The sequence below is a fragment of the Mus caroli genome, unplaced genomic scaffold (assembly GCF_978045245.1).
Source record: "Mus caroli unplaced genomic scaffold, Mus_caroli_1 scaffold_8, whole genome shotgun sequence".
NCBI classification, from domain to species: Eukaryota; Metazoa; Chordata; class Mammalia; order Rodentia; family Muridae; genus Mus; species Mus caroli.
This window is the reverse complement of record NW_028227263.1, coordinates 35676886-35701765: the sequence shown is the minus strand read 5'-3', so window position 1 is coordinate 35701765 and position 24880 is coordinate 35676886. Positions and strand designations below refer to the sequence as shown.

The following is a 24880-nucleotide window of genomic DNA, read 5'->3' as shown; positions in this document are numbered from 1 at the left end:
TTAAGGGGTGAAGACCTCCCCAAAGTTGGGTTTTCTTGTGTAAACCTGGAAAGGCCATTTCAGAATCTTCCCCAGTGATAATATCTCATTGTTTCTAGATGCCTGACTCTGCCTCAACAGCGCCATGCTGCCGTCTCTATCAGCATTTGTGATGCTGCTTCTCCATCAGCATTTGTGCAGCTTAACAGGCCAGTGTGCAAGGAAAGGGCAGGCGAGCTCTGCCTAACATGGAAGACACGTAATCTCAGGCAGTATGGCAAAGAATGGTTTTTAAATGCAATCACAGGACTGGCATAATACAAATGAGAAGAAAGGATAGAATTTGACAACATGAAAATTTACTTGTAGCATTCACTTTTATGAGAAGGTGATTTTAAAAAGTGACACACTAGCACACATAATACAATACAGTACCTTGATTATGAACTGGTTCCTTAGCTGAAGATTTGGGATTTGACTGAGTGAAACTCTTGTCTCTGTACCCATGCACTGGTAGGTAAGTTAAAGACAGGAGAGATGAAATGTATACAGCAGCAAATGTAGCAATCGAGTAAGAGAAGAATGTTTAGTTCTTAAGGTTAAGTTAACATAGGAGGTAAATGTGCATACAAGTAGACTTAATTAATACACAGAAAGCTTCACAGTAACAAAAGATGAACTGAGTGCCTACTGGACGAATCCTCAGCACCTGTTTAGAAACACTGTAAGCGCAATGAAATGGACAGCACAGCAGACGGGGCCACTAAAACATTATACCAAATGGAACAAGCTTTTGAAGACTGCCGGTCAGAAGTAAGTCTATATAGCAAAAGTAAGGACTTTGGGGCATGTGTCAATATTAGGAGTACACTGGCCCTCATGTTGCAGAGAGTAACAAGCACCATGTATTGTCCCATACATTTGTTTTCTGAGCAAGGCCCTCAACCAAGGGAACAGTGAAGCTCTAGCAACCATTTGGGATAACTGAGGGCATTTTTGCAGGAGAGCATTAGGGAACAGCGAAGCTCTAGCAACCATTTGGGATAACTGAGCGTGTTTCTGCAGGAGAGCATTAGGCATTGCCACACCTCTTCCTTTTCTTCTGTGCATTCAGAAATTACATTTATTTTTCATAAATAAGTTACAAGCAGTAAAAATTCATGATCCTGTGACAATACATAATACCACCAATACAAGTTTGTGATGGCTGAAGTAAATGGCTTCTCTTAAAATTCTTATTTGCACCAAAATGAGAGGCAGTATTTGAGATAATACTTTTGTAATTTGAGTAATATCTTTTTCATTCTACAGAAAGTGTTTTGTGACTATGGCAAACTTTACCTGGTCATAACAAACATGGTGAGTAGTTACGTCATTTCCCCAACAAAGGAACTATTCCAGTTAATTAAGGGAAATAATTATGTGTTCAGAATCACTAATAACATTGTTAGCTTTACAAAGCAAAGTTGCATAACAAGATCTCATAATATGATAAAAGAAAAATCACTGGAGGTGATTTCATTCCTATCTCGCACCCTTGGAAGCAACAATAGACATTCATGGCCTTAGTAGCCAAAGGACACCGAAGTAAGGGCTGCACAAGCTCTGGCTCCCTGCAGACAGGCAGCACCTCTGCAAGGACCTAGGACTATGGCAAAGGCTGGAGGCCAGCAGTGTATTGCTAAGGGTTTTTGCTCTGCCACAGTTTTGTGCTTTGCTGTTGGGACTGTGACACTCAAATGACTCTAGTAAGGCTTGAGCAGTGGAGCTACTCCCTCGGGGTACTTCACTTCTGTGTGCTGGGCTCTCTGCTGAGGCTGTTTTCTCCCATCTCTTTACTTGAAAACTATCTATTTACCCTGTAAGATCCAGATACTCTACTAACTTCTCCAAAGGCATTCAGACCATCAAGAGCTGTAGGAAGCTCTATCTGAACTCTGTTAATTTAACATTGCACTGTGATTACTTGGATAGTCTTTTCTCTAAAGGATCAAGTTCTGGCAACAGTAGTGACCTAATCATGTCTGTTCTGTCCTATGCTGAGAGCTCGACTTGCAGGCATTCGAAGTATTTGTTGATTTTTTTTTTTTTTTTTAACAAACCAATACACTGTGAGCTTTTGCACTCAAAAAGTGAAAAGAATAGTATTAAACAAAGGTATTAGGCATATCTCCAAATACAGTTATTAGCAAAAAAGCACTTGGAAGAAAGTCAGTAATGATAAAATGGTCTGCTACTGTCATGGGGCCAGGGACAGCTTTGAGAACTGGAGTCCCAACTTTAAGTCATTTTACCAAAGGTCTTACTGCATTAGTGCTAATAAGGGCTACTTAGATTTCCCAAGTGATTTTTAGACACCTTGGATATTTAGTACCAACAAAGGGTTTATAGTAGCAAATTTCTGCAAACTGCAGGATCCCCTTCATGGTTTCTGAATAACTTCACTATGTCAAATTAATGTGTCTTTTTTGTTTGTTTGTTTTTTTTTTTTTGTTTTTGGTTTTTGGAGACAGGGTTTCTCTGTATAGCCCTGGCTGTCCTGGAACTCACTCTGTAGACCAGGCTGGCCTCGAACTCAGAAATCCACCTGCCTCTGCCTCCTGAGTGCTGGGATTAAAGGCGTGCGCCACCACGCCTGGCTTAATGTGTCTTTAAAAACATTTTATAATTAAAAGTTTTATGCTTGCTGCATGTGGTATAGATGAATATTGGTTTTGAAAAAAAAATCTTAGAACAGATACATTTTGCATTGTAGCTTAAGATTATAGGAATATGTGTGTGTATATGTATGTATATGTACATATGTGTGTGTATGTAGATATATATGTATATATGTATGTATATATATATAGTGGGTTTACAGGTTTTGTTATGAATTATGATTAGAAAAGTTTGAAAGGCACTGGCCCAGACAGCAGATGGCTTCTAACCTTAGGTCAGTGTAGTGGTTTGAATGAGGATGCCCCACTTGTACCCCTTACAAAGAGCAAACTCCTATGTTTGAATATTTAGTCTCTACTTGGTGAAGGAAGGAAGGATCACAGTGTGGCCTTGTTGAAGGAGGAGTGTCACTGAGGGTGGGCTCTGATTCTCAGTTAGCTTTCTCAGTTACTGCTGCGGTGCCATGTCTGCATGCCTGCCTGCTGCCATGTTCCCTGCCATGGTGGCCATGGACTCACTCTCTGGAACTCTAAGCCTCACATAAACTCTTGCCCTGGCCATGGTGCTTTGTCAAGGCAATAGAGAAGTAAGACAGTCAATGAGAATCACTGCACTGTAAAAGCATTTTCTTTCCTTTTAAATAATTACTAAGCACTAATATAATAATTTATTGAACTCTTATGAAGATCTAATTACTAGGTATTTTACATTTATTATTTTATGTATTTCTCACAATTATCCTAAGTAATATCTAGTAATCTCTATTTTAAAGATGAGAACACTAAGAAATAAGGTTTGTTGGTTTATTCAATATCACAAAGTAGGACTGCAATTTTAATTTAAATATAACTAAAATACACTTTTTAGACAGGGTCTTAGGCTATAACCAAGCGACTTAGAATCTGATTACTGTCTTAGAGTAATCCTCTTGCCTCAATCTCCCAAATAGAATAAACCTTCAATATATAGTGACCTGTCCGACCATGTGACCCTGGACCCGTCAAGAAGTGGTCAAGAGAACCGTGCTAGTGAAGGAGTGATGTGACTCACTACTCTCATGAGACACAAAGTTAGTCTGTTCACACCAAACGACAGAGGGACGGGAAAGAGATGCTTAAGTTGGGTCTGGGGATGGCATAGCTTATTTTCAAGGTAGCCTTACACCCAGCTTAGTGTATGAGATACAGATACAGAGTCAACCAATGTTGCACTGAAGTGGTTCAATGTTAAATAGACTGCTTGCTATGTAAACTTGGCAAAGTTAATCTTAAATATCTGAAATATTTATCCTGGAAATAGTTACTTCAAGGATAAACTTTCAAGTCAAAAACTGTTATTCATATATCTTCACATTTTCTTAAGTGGCTTTTATACAAAAAAAAAAAAAAGGATATATACTCTCTTTATAATCCATCACCTTGCAGATCAATATAAAGTGATCAATATAAAGTGATCTGATGGCCATCTCAACTCCTGTCATTAGATCAGGAAACGTGCATAATGGATACAAGAAGTAAACCATCACTAAGACTGCATGTCAAAGGAAGGAATATGAAAAGAGAAGAGCAAAAAGGAGGCTGAAATGAAAATGGAAACCGGGCTCTTCTCACACAGGCTAACGAAGGGACTGCTGAAGACGCAGTGTCCAACGGGAGAACTCTTGCAGGCTGTGCGAGGACTTACCTAGCCGTGCTCTATCTGATCTGTGTGCATCGCATCTGCCTGCCAGCCGTGCTCTATCTGATCTGTGTGCATCGCATCTGCCTGCCATAGTCACTTAATAGGGGATCTTCTGACTTGCAAACTTACTGCCCTACAGTCTATCACTGTGACTTTACACGGAGGACGTGCACATAAGAGACACATAAAGCAACTGGGATCATAGAGGATGTGCAGGATGTGAGTAAACGGGCTTCTGGAGGATAGGGGAGGCTTTGGGAATTAAGAGACGGAGTAAAGAAATGAGACCTGCTAAAGGCATCTGACAGGCAACTGGTTGGGAGCAAAAGGCTGCCAGAAGTATACACACTAAGTTCACAGAAAATTATAGCAGGGAAATACTTGCATAAGGGATAAGAAATAATAGTTACATCTTCACATATGAATAAAATGGGCTGTAAGCTAGAAAGGCAAATTTTTAAATCTAAAATTTATCTTACAGGCCACCTAGCCAAACATGGAAATAGATAATGTTCTTGAAGGAAGAAGTTTATTAAAACAAACTACAGGGTGGGGTGTTGGTGGGACAATTTATAGTACGTACGCATCTGCTGGAAGTTGTATTCTATTAAAGGTTAAATGAAAAAAAAAAAAAACCATTGACTTACTTTTCCTGGCAATACAGATTAAGCATCCCCGAGTTAACCTCAAGTGCTCTAAAGTCTGAAACATTTAAATGTTAACATGATGTATCAAAAACTTTCTGATTTTGGATTCTGTATTACTGGATGAAGGATGCTTAGCAGTTAAAGTCTGTGTAAATCTTCCAAAATCTAAAAATAAAACAACACTCTAAAATGTCAAAAACATCTGATCCATGGCATTTTCGATAAAAGATATCCAACTTGTATAAACTTTCAGTAGCAAGCTGGGATGGGGAACAATTCAGCTGTAGAGTGCTTGCCTAGCACATAGGTGGCTTAATCTCACCTCCTCCCAGTACTATATACCCTCAGAGAGGATAAGTGATAACCATTTATAAAAAAGTCTTGGAATATTTTGTGACAAGACAAATCCCAGGACTCTAAGGAGAAATATATTATGTTGCTTTTTGCTTCAAATCCTTTGAAGAAAAAATGAGAAGAATGAAGTTTGTATCTCATATTTTAAAAATCCAGGAAAAAAAAAAACCCTACACATGACTTGTTATAGGGGCTCGGTGTTCTTCCAAACTCATGTATTGGAATCCTGCCCCTGGTACCTCAGAAGTGACTGCGTGTGGAAACAGTGGGGTGCAGATGCAATTAGCTAATATAAGGCCATACTGGAATAGAGTAGGCCCCACTACTATATGACTGAGTCCTTATAAAAAGGAAAAAAAAACTTTTGAAGGCAGATATAGAGTGTCACAGAGAAGAGAGATCTGAGTGATGGCTCTATAAGCAAATGACTGTCATTCATTTCTAGACAATCTTCAGCCCCTAGAAGGCAGTCATCAAACCTTTTCCTCCCAGGCCTCAGGAGAAATCCCCTACTGGCCTTGGCTTTGACCTCCTGTTCAGACACCATCACGGTGCTTTGCTATGGTAGTATAAGGAAACAGAACACCATAGTATCAAGGCCTAACAAATTACCTGGAAACATGACCCAAGAAAGCTGAAAGCTCTTGGGGTTTCTGTGACTTCAGAAAGCATTGATGATGCATTTGCTGACTACCAGAACATGTGTATGGTTCTCAAAAAGGGGGAAAGGTGAATTTTGCAAAACATAAATTATATGTTGACTCTGAATCAAATTCTTCAATGAAGGATTCAAAGACTATTAGGAAAAAAGCACTGAGTTTCATAAGTGATGTCAAAATAATCATAAAATACCAGGTGATGGAGATAATAGTTCTGAATTTAAAACAATGGCATAAATTTAGAAATAAGGACCACGTGGATTTTAGTAAGAACATAGCCTATAAGGACCAATCTTGTTCTTCAGAGCTTATAAGACTCACCTTTGCTTTAGCTATTACCTGTTCTTTTTTATTTTCAAATATGAGAACAGTAATTGACTCTACAGATGAAAAGGTACTATAAAAATAGTTCCTATCCTGGTGGACAAAACTGATACCCAAGTCTAACACAATCGGTAGTCCACATTAGAAAACACCCAAAAGGGTGACATCTTATAGGTACCACTGAGAGCAGCTCTCCAGGCCAGTATGCTAAGGACACCAGCCCAGGTGAAGCACGTGTAAGGGACTCTAAATGGCATTCACCTCAGCACTGGCTTGCATCAGGATGAGGCTTTCCCCACGAGGTAATCTGAAGTCACTGAACACCCAGAGTGCTGCTGTGGGATTCTGTAGAACCCACACCGTTAAGAGGAAAATGAGCAGACTACAGCCCAATAACCTGGGAAAACTCAAAGCTAGTCAAAACACAGGAAATAGGAGAGCAGGTTTTAAAGTAGATTTAGTTTCTAACTACTGATGCTTAGCCTGGCCTTAACTTATTATCGGTCTGTCTCAGCTCCTGAGTGTTACTATCTGATTACAGGTATGCACCACCTGAGCAAGGGTTAACATGTGAAAATTATGTGGCAGTAGAGTTTCAGAAATATGAGAAAGGCCTCTTAACAAAGAGCTGCTTACATATGCCAAGTACTATTTTTTGGGAAGAAAGGAATTACTTGTAACTGACAATGTCCATGCAGAACCCAGATCGTGTAGCTGACTTGTTTACAAGGAGTCTGCCTTTTTATGGGAGTGAGAGGAAGAACCTATGATTGTGACTCCACTGTGAAGCAACAGAACTTTGCAGTCAAGATGCCTGATTTAGAATCATCTTTGCAGAGTAAAAGCAGCTCATAGAAACTTGCATGACCAGAGTGGAGTAACTCCTTCTTCTCTAGCTCCTCATGCCAGTTGCTATATTCAGACGGAGTCAGGAAGAGAAATTTAGCTATCATTTTAGCTTACCCTCAAAGACTAGTATAATTAAAGGTTCTGGAGGCACAGCTCAGGCTGGTATCTATTCTAAGTTTGTAAGTAGTTTTTTACCCTGTAAACTTGGTGGATCATCACCATTTAAACATGATTCTCCCACCTCCTAATTCTCTCAAACTTATCAGTATTTAAGACACCATTAATAATTATACTAATTGTTCCAAAAGGCATAATATATTTGTTATCATACTAGAAATAAATTTGATCATTCATTGGAGAAGGGTAATTAAGAATAACTCAAAAGCAGGATTAGTTGATTTTTAAAACATCCACTATCTAGAAGAATGTTCTCAGCTATTAAACTTCTATTGGTGCTCAGTTATAAAATTGGTCTTACTAACCTCCTCGAGCAAAGCTATTGGATGGGTTTACATCCAAATGTCCTGGCACTACCTGCTTAAGCACAGTGGACATTCTTGAAGACCTCCTTTCAGTCCCTAAAGTCAGCCAAAAAAAAAAAAAAAAAAAAAGAACAAAAAAAACCCATGGTGTTCAGGTTAACATTACTCAAATGACAAAAAGTTATCTTCACAAGTAGCATGTCTAATTGCTGCCAAACATTGTACTGTTTAAATCCCAAAAGCTTTATTAGAGATAACATGGCAATGTTAGTATTTTAGCAGAGATAACACATATTTGAAAGATTATAGAGTTAGGTTTGGCAAGTGCAATCAGAGAATCCAATGATAAATGAAGAAAGGCATGCATGGTGTTACTTTGCAAGAAAAGCCACTTTCTGCTTATGTTGAGGTAATTCAGATAGCTGATTAAGCCAAAGAGACCAACTTCTCAAGTCACATGCGCCTGTCTAACAATTAGGGTTACCTCTACATGAACCCTTTGGGGTTCCATCACATGATAACTGAAACAGAATATTAGTACAAGTCTTAATGCTTCATCCAAATCTACAGAAAACAAACTAATGCAAAAACCATAAAAGGCTAAAGGAATTTGGGGAATTTCAAGTTTATATGATAATTTTAATAAATTACACATTTAATAACCAGATTTTCAAGTTATACATTCATCTTTATAGTATAACTTTATAGACCTTAGGGATTACTTTATGTTTGATATCTCTTACATTATTACTCTTTTTAAAAGAAAATAATTGAATCTCTACACATAGCTACTAATTACTAGACATTAACAGTGGTGCTTTGACTTCTTAGTAAAAGAAGCTAAAGTTATGGTCTTTCATGGTAAAAATGTTACAGTCATGTTGAATGAACTAAAAGTACGATTCTAAAGGGATTAACCTCGGAAACAGACACTGCCTTTTCAGAGGCGTTGTCAAGGAAAGCATCATCAGCCCTTACCTGGGGACAGAGCAAGCGCTGGTCTGACAGTGAGAGTGCTGCTGCCTCTGAGTTTCTGATGGACAATGACTGCAGTCACTAAGGCTTGCAAGTACTTTTCTTGCTCTATGCTACTGGAAGATTCTAAAGAGGAGGTAGAAACTGTAATACAAAAGGAAACACGTATAACTTCATGCTACCACACCCAAATATAAGCCCGTTAGACGTTAAGTGTATTCTGTGGCTTGTCTTTTGATGCTGGTTTCAATACACCTACTTCTCAGGTGCTCATCATTCTCCCATAAAGGGCCCAAGTCTGAAAAGCCAGGGCAGGACTAGTCTTCTAATCACAGGTAGGTGTACTGATAATCAAAATGAACACTAACAAACATCTCCTTGATAACCTTCTCCCATCCTGCCCAGGCTACTGTGTGGGAGCAGGGAGGGAAGAGTGGTATTTCAGAGTAGGCAAATGTGAGGATTCCTGATTGGCTTAACAGATGACATGAGCTTGTGGGGCCCTGCTGCTGGAAGAATAGAGGAAGACAGGAGCAATATTGGAGCCACTTTTGCCACATTCTCTGGTCCTTCTAAAGGAGGGCAGAATATGGGCACAATACAAACAAGTATAAAGCAAACAGTTGGCAGAAATATGAGCCTAGTTGTATGAAATAAAACTGAATCACTGAAATGGGTTTAGGCCCTCTGTGTGTGTGTGTGTATTCTTCAGTTTTTAAAAGAATTATGTGTGTATTCTTCATTTTAAAACTATATTTATTTATTTTATGTATATGAGTACACTGCAGCTGTCTTCAGACACACCAGAAGGCAGCATTGGATCCCATCACAGATGGTAGTGAGTCACCATGTGGTTGCTAGGAATTGACTCAGGGCCTCTGGAAGAGCAGTCAGTGCTCTCAGTCACTGAGCTGTCTCTCCAGGTTGGATACAGAACAAAGTCATATTGTTGAGGCTGACCCTTTAATACTGCTCCTCCCGCCTCCACCTCTCCCAAGTACTGGGGTTACAGGTGTTATTATAGCCTTGTCAAGCTCAGGCCCCAAAAAGAGGTGTACTAAAAGGACAATAGAATTATATATTTTCTTATACCTGAAACAGAAAATAATTAGCATTATTTTTATTTGCTCTACAACAACATCAATTATAAGGGTCATGTGTTGTTTAACTATGACACTATCCTTTCTGATCACATCAATTAGGAGGCACATCCCAATTTGAAAAACGTCAAAACATAAACAGATATATTTATTTAGAAATATAAAATACATACTAGGATATAAAAATTAAATTCCTATCATATTCATCAGGGCACAGTGGAATAATTTTCCTACGGTACCAGAATATGCTTGCAAATGCTCTTGAGCTCACAGGCTTTCTGCCCTTAGACCGGCACACTCTGGCTTGGAAGACCTCCCCCAAAACAGAAAGTGGTAAAATCAACTTCCTTTAATTGCAGTACTGCAGAAAAGCCAACCCAGGCAAATACAGCACTGCACGGTGCCCTCAATCAAGCACATTATGAGGGGGGCACACTGGAGGGAAGTGGATGAAAATAGAGATCTCAAAAAACACATGGCTCTTCTAGACCAGAGACTCTGCATTCTAAAGAGGAAAGAGTGCTACTCCCCAAATCATATCTAATACTGTGGTGGGCCAAAGTTTAACCAGAAACTCTGAAAAGAGTCAGCAAACTACAGCTCAAGACCTTTGGTTACGGTACTCAAAAACATCCCCAGGACAAGGGACAATGTCACTTCCTATTTCCCTAGTTTTCGAAAAGATTCCTTGTCTGAAACCTCTTGAAAGCTGCATTCTAGTCAAGTTTACTGTTGCGGTTCATGTGTATGCCCATGCCACACAAGACAAAACCCCCTTTTATCTCTACAGCTGTTAAATTATCTAGATTACTTTTCAGAAAAAATACCAAAGACTGGTACAATCTAGTTTCCAACAATGGACAGATATTCTGATTGTCAGAATGAAAGCAGCCTAGAACCAAAACTGTTATTGATCAAAATCCAAAGAGAAGATGAGCTATGGTAGTAAGATGGCAGTGCAATGTGACGTCCCACAGGCCTGCCGCTGTCTTCACTTAAGTCCAGCGTTGTGCACTCTGCATGTGGACAGTGACAAAAGTGTGGGGAGTGGCAGCTGGAGCCCAGGTTTTAGTCCCTTTAATTTTGGGGAGACTGTCTCTCTGGTCTTACAATGGCATCTAAACTCCTGTGATCAAGTGGTCCTGCCTCAGTCTCCCAAGGAATTGAGTCCACAGGCCTGGACCACTATGCCTGGCTGAGTTTTAGGAATACTCCTGTGAGAGTTATGCTGTACAGAAATTCTTACCGGCTTGAGGGGAGTTCTGTGATTTGAACAGACCAGCAACTCCCTTCCCATGGAATCCTCCAGATCGAAGGAGCAGAGTACCACTTCTCGAGTTCTTCCAACATACGACGGGCAGGCGATTGTGTCGATAGCAGCGGGCTACTCTTGGTAAACTACTGTCTTGTACAGCTTGAGGTATGACTAAAAGGCCAGGATAGCTTCAGGAATGGCAGAGGGAATAAGAGTGTTTGGGGAGAAGAAGGGTAAGAAACAAGGGCGGGGGGGGGGAGGGGGGAGGAGATAATGTAAAAGTATAAATAGCATAATATTACTGAATTTTAAACATGCAGAAACACATTGGCTGAGATATATCATAAAATTTGGAAGTTCATTTAATTTTTTTTTTTTTTTTTTTTTTTTTTTTGCGCTAGGGTCTTATCATGTAGCTCTGTTTGGCCTGGAGCTTGTCACACACAGGAAGAAGGCCTTGAACTCACAGAGACCCACCTGCTGCTACTGGGATTGCTAGAAAAGTAAAAGGATTGAAAATCAAAACCAAATGGTTTGGTATGTGCAAATGTCAAACCAAGTTTAACCATTTCATTAACACCATATAGTGATGTTTGTTTATTTACAGTCATGGGCTTATTAAATACTAGCCTGGAATTTGATGGAGATCAACCTGTCTTTGAACTCACAGAGACCCAAAGGTTTGGATTAAAGGTGTGTACAACTAAGTTTATGTTATATCAGAGACTGAAGGAAAGGCCATCCAGAGACTGCCCCACCTGGGGATCCATCCCATATACAGTCACCAAACCCAGACACTACTGAGGGTGCCAACAAGTAGTTGCTGACAAGAGCCTGATATAGCTGTCTCCTGAGAGGCTCTGCCAGTGCCTGACAAATACAGAAGTGGATGCTCACAGTCAACCATTGAACTGAGCATGAAGTCTCCAATAGAGGAGTTAGAGAAAGGACTGAAGGAGCTGAAGGGGTTTGCAACCCATAGGAAGAACAACAATACCAACCAACCAGCCCCCCCCCAAGCCCCCCCCCCTGAGCTCCCACCAACCAAAGAGTACACATGGAGCGACCCATGGCTCCAGATGCATATGTATGTAGGAGAGGATGGCCTTATGGGCATCAATGGGAGGAGAGGCCCTTGGTCCTGTGAAGGCTTGAGGCCCCAGTGTAGGGGAATGCCAGTGCAGGAAGGTGAGAGTGGGTGGGCCCCAGTGTAGGGGAATGCCAGTGCAGGAAGGTGAGAGTGGGTGGGTGAGCACCCTCATAGAAGCAGGGGGAGGGCGGATGGGATAGGGAGTTTCCGGGAGTGGGGGGAAGCCAGGGAAGGGGATAACATTTGAAATGTAAATAAAGAAAATATTCAGCCAGGCATTGGTGGCATACGCCTTTAATCCCAACACTTGGGAGGCAGAGGCAGGCGTATTTCTGAGTTCAAGGCCAGCCTGGTCTACAAAGGGAGTTCCAGGACAGTCAGGGCTATACAGAAAAAAAAAAAAGAAAAAAAATTCAATAAAAGAAAAAAAAAAAGAATTTTTAAGTTAAAAAAAAACCTTACAATTAATTCTCAGGGAATTTCATATATCTTTTTTAAAAATGTTATTTATTTTTAATTTATCTTTTACACTCCATATTCCATTCCCTGCCCCCTGCTCCCCATTCACCATCCCACTGCTCCACATCTCACACCTCCTCCCCAACTCACTACCTGACCTCTAAACTCTCTGGGGCCTCCAGTCTTATGAGGGTTAGGTGCATCATCTCTGAATGAGCACAGACCCAGAACTCCTCTACTGTATGTGTGTTGGGGGCCTCATATCAGGTGGTGTATGCTGTCTGTTTGGTGGTCCAGTGTTTGAGAGATCCCGGGGGGCCTTCTACAGGGTCACCCTTCTCCTCAGTCTCTTTCAGCCTTCCCTAATTCAACAACAGCGGTCAGCTGCTTCTGTCCACTGGTTGGGTACAAATATCTGCATCTGATTCTTTCAGCTGCTTGCTGGGTCTTTCGGAGGGGAGTCATGATAGATCCCTTTTTTGAGCACTCCATAGCCTCAGTAATAGTGTCAGGCCATGGGGGCCTCCTCTGGAGCTGAATCCCACTTTGGCCCATTTTTCTAAGGACTAAAGATTATCATTTTTTCATATATTTACTAGACACTTCTATTTCTTCTTTTGGGGTCAGAATTACTGGGGGATGGTTTTGTGCACTGTGTATTCAGACAACTGGTTGCAGCCCAGATGCTGACATGGTCACGCATCTCTGGTTTCTATGTTATGATTGGTAATAAAGAGCTGATCAGCCAGTTAGCTGAGCAGAAGTGATAGGGGGAGACTTCTGATTCCAGTCAGGGGGTCCCTAGAGGTAGAGAAGAACACAAGGAGAAACCAACTGGAGAGGGCAGGAGTGTTAAGGCCCAGATGGAATGTTAAAGCCTAGGGAAAGTGTTAAGGCCTAGGTAACTGCTACCTGGCTACTCTGCCATTTTGTGCTGTTACTAATGTTATAAGGAGACTCTCTCATATGTTGTTTCTGCTGTTACTAGACTAGGAAACTTTTTCATGCTCAAGTTGATTGCATATTCTGTTATGTTCTGTGCTTTGGTGTTCTTGGAAACCAACCACTACAGAAGTCAGTTAGAACTGCTTTGTTCTAGTTAGCCACAATAAACTTGGACCCAAATCAACCACCCAGAAGCACTTCCTGCACCCGTGTGTGAGCTTTTATGGCATTTGGCTTTATAAGCTGCTGCTGGGATGGGTCCCAACATAAGAGAGACACCTGCATCTATTTACAATAAAGACTTCCATTTTGAGTAGGGGTGGAATAAAGTTTAAGTTCCCAAGACCTCCTGAGAACTGACATCCCACTTGAGAGAAAGAGCCATGTATATGTAACTGACATCTGGTTGGCAAGTCAAGACATGAAAGTTCGACAAGTCCCCCGCCACAGTTGAACACCCCAACCGATGGGAGCAGGGTAAGTGTACAACAAAGTCATGTTCTTAAGGAAATCCCTTATTCCTAAATCCTGATTGGTGGAATAATGTGGCACAGATGTTTGTAGATATCAGGCTTAAAAAGCCCTGTAGGATCTTAACTCAATGTCACAGTCAGCTCCCAAATCTGTCCTGTGGCCCTGATAGAACAGTCTTGGGGTATGGCATTCAATAAACCATCCCTATTTGACTGAGATTGGTGTCTGAGTGGTTTGTGAGATGACTTCCAGACCCCATAAGGAGGATTCACCATGAGAGGTCAATGAGAAAGCAGCTATGAAGACACACATGGACCAGAGAGAACAGGGCAAGACCAGAAGCAAGAAAGAGGGCATGTAACTGGGTAGTAGCAGCCTAGTCAGGTTAGAATAGATCAGAATCTGCCCAGCTATTAGTGCTTGTGGCTTGTTAATAAAAATATGATATCTATGTGCCTTTCTTTATCCAGGAGCTAAAATGGGCTAGAGTGTACATAGAAGGACACGTGCTCCACTATGTTCATAGCAGCCTTATTTATGTTTTTTTTATTATTTTTATTACATATTTTCCTCAATTACATTTCCAATACTATCCCAAAAGTCCCCCATAGCGCCCCCCACTTCCCTACCCACCCATTCCCATTCTTTTGGCCCTGGCATTCCCCTATATTGGGGCATATAAAGTTTGCAAGTCCAATGGGCCTCTCTTTCCATTGATGGCCGACTAGGCCATCTTTCGATACATATGCAGCTAGAGACAAGAGCTCCAGGGTTCTGGTTAGTACATCATGTTGTTCCAACAATAGGGTTGCAGATCCCTTTAGCTCCTTGGGTACTTTCTCTAGCTTCTCCATTGGGAGCCCTGTGATACATCCAATAGCTGACTGTGAACATCCACTCCTGTGTTTGCTAGGCCCCGGCATCGTCTCACAAGAGACAGCTATATTTGGGTCCTTTCAGCAAAATCTTGCTAGTGTATGCAATGGTGTCAGCATTTAGAAGCTGATTATGGGACGGATCCCTGGATACAGCAGTCTCTAAATGGTCCATCCTTTCATCACAGCTACGAACTTTGTCTCTGTAACTCCTTCCCTGGGTGTTTTGTTCCCAATTCTAAGAAGGTGCACAGTGTCCACACTTTGGTCTTCATTCTTCTTGAGTTTCATGCGTTTATCAAATTGTATCTTATATCTTGGGTATCCTAAGTTTTGGGCTAATATCCACTTATCAATGAATACATATTGTGTGAGTTCTTTTGTGATTGTGTTACTTCACTCAAGATGATGCCCTCCAGGTCCATCCATTTGGCTAGGAATTTCATAAATTCATTCTTTTTAATAGCTGAGTAGTACTCCATTGTGTAAATGTACCACATTTTCTGTATCCATTCCTCTGTTGAGGGACATCTGGGTTCTTTCCAGCTTCTGGCTATTATAAATAGGGCTGCTATGAACATAGTGGAGCATGTGTCCTTTTTACCGGTTGGGACATCTTCTGGATATATGCCCAGGAGAGGTATTGCTGGATCCTCCGGTAGTACTATGTCCAATTTTCTGAGGAACCGCCAGACTGATTTCCAGAGTGGTTGTACAAGCTTGCAATCCCACCAACAATGGAGGAGTGTTCCTCTTTCTCCACATCCTCGCCAGCATCTGCTGTCACCTGAATTTTTGATCTTAGCCATTCTGACTGGTGTGAGGTGGAATCTCAGGGTTGTTTTGATTTGCATTTCCCTGATGATTAAGGATGTTGAACATTTTTTCAGGTGCTTCTCTGCCATTCGGTATTCCTCAGGTGAGAATTCTTTGTTCAGTTCTGAGCCCCATTTTTTAATGGGGTTATTTGACTTTCTGGAGTCCACCTTCTTGAGTTCTTTATATATATTGGATATTAGTCCCTTATCTGATTTAGGATAGGTGAAGATCCTTTCCCAATCTGTTGGTGGTTTTTTTGTCTTATTGATGGTGTCTTTAGCCTTGCAGAAGCTTTGTAGTTTCATGAGGTCCCACTTGTCAATTCTTGATCTTACAGCACAAGCCATTACTGTCCTATTCAGGAATTTTTCCCCTGTGCCCATGTCTTCAAGGCTTTTCCCCACTTTCTCCTCTATAAGTTTCAGTGTCTCTGGTTTTATGTGAAGTTCCTTGATCCACTTAGACTTGACCTTAGTACAAGGAGATAGGAATGGATCGATTCGCATTCTTCTACATGTTAACAACCAGTTGTGCCAGCACCATTTGTTGAAAATGCTGTCTTTCTTCCACTGGATGTTTTTAGCTCCCTTGTCGAAGATCAAGTGACCATAGGTGTGTGGGTTCATTTCTGGGTCTTCAATTCTATTCCATTGGTCTATTTGTCTGTCACTATACCAGTACCATGCAGTTTTTATCACAATTGCTCTGTAGTAGAGCTTTAGGTCCGGCATGGTGATTCCACCAGAGGTTCTTTTATCCTTGAGAAGAGTTTTTGCTATCCTAGGTTTTTTGTTATTCCAGATGAATTTGCAGATTGCACTTTCTAATTCGTTGAAGAATTGATTTGGAATTTTGATGGGGATTGCATTGAATCTGTAGATTGCTTTTGGCAAGATAGCCATGTTTACAATGTTGATCCTGCCAATCCATGAGCATGGGAGATCTTTCCATCTTCTGAGATCTTCTAGAATTTCTTTCTTCAGAGACTTGAAGTTTTTATTATACAGATCTTTCACTTCCTTAGTTAGAGTCACGCCAAGATATTTTATATTATTTGTGACTATTGAGAAGGGTGTTGTTTCCCTAATTTCTTTCTCAGCCTGTTTATTCTTTGTGTAGAGAAAGGCCATTGATTTGTTTGAGTTAATTTTATATCCAGCTACTTCACCGAAGCTGTTTATCAGGCTTAGGAGTTCTCTGGTGGAATTTTTAGGGTCACTTATATATACTATCATATCATCTGCAAAAAGTGATATTTTGACTTCATCTTTTCCAATTTGTATCCCTTTGATCTCCTTTTGTTGTCGAATTGTTCTGGCTAGGACTTCAAGTACAATGTTGAATAGGTATGGAGAAAGTGGACAGCCTTGTCTAGTCCCTGATTTTAAAGGGATTGCTTCAAGCTTCTCACCATTTACTTTGATGTTGGCTACTGGTTTGCTGTAGATTGCTTTTATCATGTTTAGGTATGGGCCTTGAATTCCTGATCTTTCCAAGACTTTTATCATGAATGGGTGTTGGATCTTGTCAAATGCTTTTTCCGCATCTAACGAGATGACCATGTGGTTTTTGTCTTTGAGTTTGTTTATATACTGGATTACGTTGATGGATTTCCGTATATTGAACCATCCCTGCATCCCTGGGATGAAACCTACTTGGTCAGGATGGATGATTGTTTTGATGTGTTCTTGGATTCGGTTAGCAAGAATTTTATTGAGGATTTTTGCATCAATATTCATAAGGGATATTGGTCTGAAGTTTTCTATCTTTGTTGGGTCTTTTTGTGGTTTAGGTATCAGAGTAATTGTGGCTTCATAGAATGAGTTGGGTAGAGTACCTTCTGTTTCTATTTTGTGGAATAGTTTGTGAAGAACTGGGATTAGATCTTCTTTGAAGGTCTGATAGAACTCTGCACTAAACCCATCTGGTCCTGGGCTTTTTTTAGTTGGGAGACTATTAATGACTGCTTCTATTTCTTTGGGGGATATAGGGCTGTTTAGATCATTAACCTGATCTTGATTCAACTTTGGTACCTGGTATCTGTCTAGGAACTTCTCCATTTCATCCAGGTTCTCCAGTTTTGTTGAGTATAGCCTTTGGTAGAAGGATCTGATGGTGTTTTGGATGTCTTCAGGATCTGTTGTTATGTCTCCTTTTTCATTTCTGATTTTGTTAATTAGGATGCTTTCCCTGTGCCCTCTAGTGAGTCTGGCTAAGGGTTTATCTATCTTGTTGATTTTCTCAAAGAACCAGCTCCTTGATTGGTTGATTCTTTGAATAGTTTTTCTTGTTTCCACTTGGTTGATTTCACCCCTGAGTTTGATTATTTCCTGCCGTCTACTCCTCTTGGGTGAATTTGCTTCCTTTTGTTCTAGTGCTTTTAGGTGTGTTGTCAAGCTGCTAATGTGTGCTCTCTCTAGTTTCCTTTTGGAGGCACTCAGAGCTATGAGTTTTCCTCTTAGAAATGCTTTCATTGCGTCCCATAAGTTTGGGTATGTTGTGGCTTCATTTTCATTGAACTCTAAAAAGTCCTTAATTTCTTTCTTTATTCCTTCCTTGACCAAGGTATCATTGAGAAGAGTGTTGTTCAGTTTCCACGTGAAGGTTGGCTTTCTATTATTTATTTTGTTATTGAAGATCAGCCTTAGTCCATGGTGATCTGATAGGATGCATGGGACAATTTCAATATTTTTATATCTGTTGAGGCCTGCTTTGTGACCAATTATGTGGTCAATTTTGGAGAAGGTACCATGAGGTGCTGAGAAGAAGGTATATCCTTTTGTTTTAGGATAGAATGTTCTGTAGATATCTGCCAGATCCATTTGATTCATAATTTCTCTTAGTTTCACTGTGTCCCTGTTTAGTTTCTGTTTCCATGATCTGTCCATTGGTGAAAGTGGTGTGTTGAAGTCTCCCACTATTATTGTATGAGATGCAATGTGTGCTTTGAGCTTTACTAAAGTTTCTTTAATGAATGTGGCTGCCTTTGTATTTGGAGCATAGATATTCAGGATTGATAGTTCCTCTTGGAGGATTTTACCTTTGATGAGTATGAAGTGTCCCTCCCTGTCTTTTTTAATGACTTTGGGTTGGAAGTCAATCTTATCAGATATTAGAATGGCTACTCCAGCTTGTTTCTTCATGCCATTTGCTTGGAAAATTGTTTTCCAGCCTTTCATTCTGAGGTAGTGTCTATCCTTTTCTCTGAGATGAGTTTCCTGTAAGCAGCAAAATGTTGGGTCTTGTTTGTGTAGCCAGTTTGTTAGTCTATGTCTTTTTATCGGGGAGTTGAGTCCATTGATATTAAGAGATATTAAGGAAAAGTAATTGTTGTTTCCTGTTATTTTTGTTGTTAAAGTTGGCATTTTGTTCTTGTGGCTGTCTTCTTTTAGGTTTGTTGAGGGATTACCTTCTTGTTGTTTCTAGGGCGTGGTTCCTGTCCTTGTATTGGTTTTTTTCTGTTATTATCCTTTGAAGGGCTGGATTCGTGGAGAGATAATGTGTGAATTTGGTTTTGTCGTGGAATACTTTGGTTTCTCCATCTATGTTAATTGAGAGTTTGGCTGGGTATAGTAGCCTGGGCTGGAATTTGTGTTCTTTTAGTGTCTGTATAACATCCGTCCAGGATCTTCTGGCTTTCATAGTCTCTGGTGAAAAATCTGGTGTAATTCTGATAGGCTTGCCTTTATATGTTACTTGGCCTTTTTCTCTTACTGCTTTTAGTATTCTATCTTTATTTAGAGCATTTGTTGCTCTGATTATTATGTGTCGGGAGGTATTTCTTTTCTGGTCCAGTCTATTTGGAGTTCTGTAGGCTTCTTGTATGTTCATGGGCATCTCTTTCTTTAGATTTGGGAAGTTTTCTTCTATAATTTTGTTGAAGATGTTTGCTGGTCCTTTGAGTTGAAAATCTTCATTCTCATCCACTCCTATTATCCGTAGGTTTGGTCTTCTCATTGTGTCCTGTATTTCTTGGATGTTTTGAGTTAGGATCTTTTTGCATTTTACATTTTCCTTGATTGTTGTGCCGATGTTCTCTATGGAATCTTCTGCACCTGAGATTCTCTCTTCCATCTCTTGTATTCTGTTGCTGATGCTCGTATCTATGGTTCCAGATTTCTTTCCTAGGGTTTCTATCTCCAGTGTTGCCTCATTTTGGGTTTTCTTTATTGTGTCTACTTCCCTTTTTAGGTCTAGTATGGTTTTGTTCATTTCCATCATCTGTTTGGATGTGTTTTCCTGTTTTTCTGTAAGGACTTCTACCTGTTTGATTATGTTATCGTGTTTTTCTTTAAGGATTTGTAACTCTTTAGCAGTGTTCTCCTGTAATTCTTTAAGGGATTTTTGTGCTTCCTCTTTATTGTCTTCTGCCTGTTTAGCAGTGTTCTCCTGCATTTCTTTAAGTGTGTTATTAAAGTCCTTCTTGAAGTCCTCTATCATCATCAGGAGATATGCTTTTAAATCCGTGTCTAGCTTTTCCGGTGTGTTGGGGTGCCCTGGACTGGGCGAAGTGGGGGTGCTGGGTTCTGATGATGGTGAGTGGTCTTGGTTTCTGTTAGTAAGATTATTACGTTTACCTTTCGCCATCTGGTAATCTCTGGGGTTAGTTGTTATCGTTGTCACTGTTTAAAGATTGGAGCAGAAGCTGTGTTCCACTCACCAGCAGTCTCTAAATCCTGCGGCGGGGGTCGTGGGTAGCTGATGGTACCCCGGTGCTGGTCCAGCCGGAAGAGGCCTGTGGTCCTACTCAGGCCGTTTTTCTGCTTCCCTAACTAATGCAGTCTCTGGTCCCGCGCGCAATTGGATTGGAGCAGAAGCTGTGTTCCACTCTCCAGAAGTCTTAAGATCCTGTGGTGAGTGTTGTGGGTAGCTGGTGAGTGTCAGCCGACCCTGCGCCCCAGTGTTGTGGGTAGCTGGTGAGTGTCAGCCGACCCTGCGCCCCAGCTGCCCCGGTGCTTTTCTGACCGGAAGAGGGTTGTGGCCCTATGTAGGCCGGATTTCTCTCTCCCCAACCAGAGCAGTCTCAGGTCCCTCGTGATTGGACTGGAGCAGAAGCTGTGTTCCACTCACCAGCAGTCCCAAAATCCTGCTGCGGAGGTCGTGGGTAGCTGGCGGGTGTCAGGCAACCCTGCGCTCCCGCTACCCCGGCGCTGATCCGGCCGGATGAGGCCTGTGGCCCTACTCAGGCCGGTTTCTGCTTCCCTAACTAATGCAGTCTCAGGTCCCGCGCAATTGGATTGGAGCAGAAGCTGTGTTCCACTCACCAGCAGTCCCAAAATCCTGCGGCGGGGGTCGTGGGTAGCTGGCGGGTGTCAGGCAACCCTGCGCTCCCGCTACCCCGGCGCTGATCCGGCCGGATGAGGCCTGTGGCCCTACTCAGGCCGGTTTCTGCTTCCCTAACTAATGCAGTCTCAGGTCCCGCGCAATTGGATTGGAGCAGAAGCTGTGTTCCACTCACCAGCAGTCCCAAAATCCTGCTGCGGGGGTCGTGGGTAGCTGGCGGGTGTCAGGCAACCCTGCGCTCCCGCTACCCTGGCGCTGATCCGGCCGGATGAGGCCTGTGGCCCTACTCAGGCCGGTTTCTGCTTCCCTAACTAATGCAGTCTCAGGTCCCGCGCAATTGGATTGGAGCAGAAGCTGTGCTCCACTCACCAGAAGTCTTAAGATCCTGTGGCGGGTGTTGTGAGTAGCTGGCGAGTGTCAGCAGACCCTGCGCCCCAGCTGCCCCGGTGCTTTTCTGACCGGAAGAGGGTTGTGGCCCTATGTAGGCCGGATTTCTCTCTCCCCAACCAGAGCAGTCTCAGGTCCCGCGTGATTGGACTGGAGCAGAAGCTGTGTTCCACTCACCAGCAGTCCCAAAATCCTGTGGCGGGGGTCGTGGGTAGCTGGCGGGTGTCAGGCAACCCTGCGCTCCCGCTACCCGGCGCTGATCGCAGCCTTATTTATAATAGCCAGAAGCTGGAAAGAACCCAGATGTCCCTCAACAGAGGAATGGATACAGAAAATGTGGCACATCTAGACAATGGAGTACTATACAGCTATTAAAAACAATGAATTTATGAAATTCTTAGTCAAATGGATGTATCTGGAGGATATCATCCTAAGTGAGGTAACCCAATCACAAAAGAACACACATGGTATGCACTCACTGATAAGTGGATATTAGCCCAGAATCTCTGAATACCCAACATACAATTTGCAAAACACATGAAACTCAAGAAGAAGGAAGACCAAAGTGTGGATACTTCAATCCTTCTTAGAGGGGGAAACAAAATATCTATGGAAGAAGTTACAGAGACCACCCAAACCAGACACTATTGTGGATGCCAGCAAGAGCTTGCTGACAGGAGCCTGATATAGCTGTCTCCTGAGAGGCTCTGCCAGTGCCTGACATATACAGAAGTGGATGCTCACAGCCATCCATTGGACAGAGCACAGGGTCCCCAATGAAGGAGCCAGAGAAAGTACCCAAGGAATTGAAGGGGTCTGAAGCCCCATAGGAGGACCATCAATATGAACTAACCAGTACCCACAGAGCTCCTTGGAACTATACCACCAATCAAAGAAAACACATGGTGGAACTTGTGGCTCTAGCTGCATATGCAGCAGAGGATGGCCTAGTCAGTCATCAATGGGAGGAGAGGCCCTTGGTCCTGTGAAGGTTCTTTGCCCCAGTATAGGGGATGCCAGGGCCAGGAAGCAGGAATGGGTGAGTTGGTGAGCAAGGGGAGAGGGGGGAGGGGATAGGGGGTTTTCAGAGGGGAAACTAGGAAATGTAAATAAAGAACATATCTAATTAAAAAACCCCCAGAAATTAAAAAAAAAGAAACACCCTGCAGTTATTTGGGACCAAAAAGAATGTAGAAAATTGAATGGATGATTTTGTGTTTAATTTTTTCCTGCCTAAATAATCATTTTCTTATGAAATGTTTATTATTAAATTCTCTTGCTATCATTTTAACTTCACCTTATCCTTCCTTCCCTCCTTCCTTCCTTCCTTCCTTCCTTCCTCTCTTCTTTCTTCCTTTTGTTTTTGAGACATGTTCTCACTGTAGTCCATGTAGTCCTTGAATTTTAGAGATTGTCCCGTTTCAGCATCTAGAGTGCTGTCATTATAGGTGTGAACAGTGCCTCAAAAAAGTGCTCTTTTTTGCTCTCTTAATGCTAGCCCTCATGTGGAGGTGTTATAATTTATTGTTTTACATTGTGGGTAATCCTGTCTCAAGGAATCTATCTCAAGTTCTTGAAAAAAATATATGTATCGGTATTTTCAAGACAGGGTTTCTCTGTGTAGCCTGGCTCTCCTAAAATCTGTTCTGTAGATCAGGCTGGCCTCAAACTCAAGAGATCTGTCTGCCTCTGCCTTCTGATATTAAAGATGTGTGTCACCATCACCTGGCCATTTTCTAATTTTTATAGAAGCTTTACTTTAAAAATATTTTATATGTTAAGTCTATAAATCAATGGGAATTGAGATTTTTATGTATAAGCTAGGAGTCAAGATTAATTTTCCTCATATATGTGTATCTTCAGGACTATTTATTAAAAAATACAAAAAAACTTCCATCCACTGCTTTTGTCTAAAACCAATGTCCATGCTCTAGGCTGCTACAATGTTTCTTTTTTTCCTTAGTTTGCTTGTTCTGCTTCAAGACTATCTTAATCTCTCTCTCTCTCTACAGTACTTATTTTTTTAAAGTTTGTATTATTATCTTTTATTTTTTATTTTATGTATGAGTGCTCTGCTGCATGCCAGAAGAAGGCATCAGATCTGTTTATAGATGGTCATGAACCATCTTGTGAATGCTGGAAATTGATCAGGATCTCTTGAAAAGCATGATTTAAAACATACCACAGGGCTTAGAGCTCTCTGGGAGCTCTGAGGGGTCTGGGTTAGTTGACCCTGTTGTTCTTCCTATGGGGTTGCAATCCCCCTTCAGCTCCTTCAGTCTTTCCTCTAACTCTTCCACACGTGTCCCTGACCTCAGTCTAATGGTTGGTTGCAAGTATCTGCATTTGTCTCAGTCAGTTGCTGGTATAGCCTTTCAGAGGACAGCCATACCAGGCTTCCTGTTTGCAAGCTCAATGCTCTTAACCAAACTCAGCTATCTCTCCAGGCCCCCAATTAGGTCCTGTAATAGCAACAAAATACTTTAAAAAAGAGAGAGAGAGAGAGAGAGAGAGAGAGAGAGAGAGAGAGAGAGAGAGAGAGAGAGAGAGCCTCCCTATTTTTTTAAATTGGAGATTCACTCAATTTATAATTACTTATTGATTTGTGTGATTTTTAAGTCTTCAATCTCATACCTGCATTTTCTGTCTTACTTTTCTTCCTTCTGGTGGGGTTGGACTGATGCTGCTATGCATACCAATGTTAAATTCTGTACCCCTGGTTGCTCCAAGACAAGCAAATTCTCACATATACCAGCTTTTGTTGTGCAAACCTTGCCCCCAAATTAACTGGTCAATAAAAGGCTAAAGCCTGTGATTGGCCAGTAGAGAGACACAGGCGGGACTTCCTGGGAGGGAGAGAGGAACTCTGGGAAGAAAGAAAAGTGTTTGATAGGAGATATGAGGGGAGACAGATGTGATCATAGGCCTGGAAGTTATAGCTAACCATGTGGCTGGATGGGGCTAGGTGGGTCGGTTAACTTAGATGAGCTTTAGTTAAGAGTCTGCCCAGCTAAGGCCTAAGCTTTGAAATACTAAAAGGTCTCACTCAGTGTGAGTAGTTGGGGAATTAGCTGGTCAATTAATAATTGCCACCATATTAATTTCCAGCACTAATTAATATATCAGAACATCAACTTAAATCTTTACATGCTTTCCCCCCTCTTTTCTCTTTCTAGACTGTTACTGTATTTCCTGCTAGTAGTTTCTTTTCATCCACCACCATAAATGCCTTCTAATAAGAAGTGTTCTGACAGTCCTCTATTAGGACAACAATAGACATGTAAAGTGGGTGGGGAAAGACCACCAGGCCTCAATCATACATAAAAAACGATAGGCAACTCAAGAATGTTGAGAACGGAGACATAATAGTTTTACCTAGGGAAGGGCCCCTACAATGGTTATCTAATACCAACTGGTTAGCCCTGAAATAATACACAAAAACATACAGACATATATTGTGTACACACACACAGGATAGTTTTATGACAACTTGATACAAGCTAGAGTCATCAGAGGAGAAAATCTCAATTGAGAAAATGTCTTCATAAGATCAGGCTGTAGGCAAGCCTGTAGGGCATTTTCT

General features: G+C 41.4%; 1 protein-coding gene across 7 annotated transcripts in view; it reads right to left on the bottom strand.

Moving 5' to 3' along the window:
• Sbf2 (SET binding factor 2) overlaps window positions 1-24880 on the bottom strand; it is a 321747-nt gene that overhangs the window by 33663 nt on the left and 263204 nt on the right. For 3 of the 7 annotated variants that reach the window (XM_021166296.2, XM_029479590.2, XM_021166300.3), the window contains exons 27-29: window positions 10957-11153; window positions 8614-8754; window positions 415-489 (exon numbers count right to left, since the gene is read on the bottom strand). In XM_021166296.2, coding sequence (XP_021021955.1) covers window positions 415-489; window positions 8614-8754; window positions 10957-11153 — 413 coding nt within the window. Of the gene's footprint in view, window positions 1-414; window positions 490-7635; window positions 7732-8613; window positions 8755-10956; window positions 11154-24880 lie in introns of all 7 variants that reach the window. The other 4 variants (XM_021166298.2, XM_085841400.1, XM_085841401.1 and 1 more) reach the window with 3 other exon arrangements.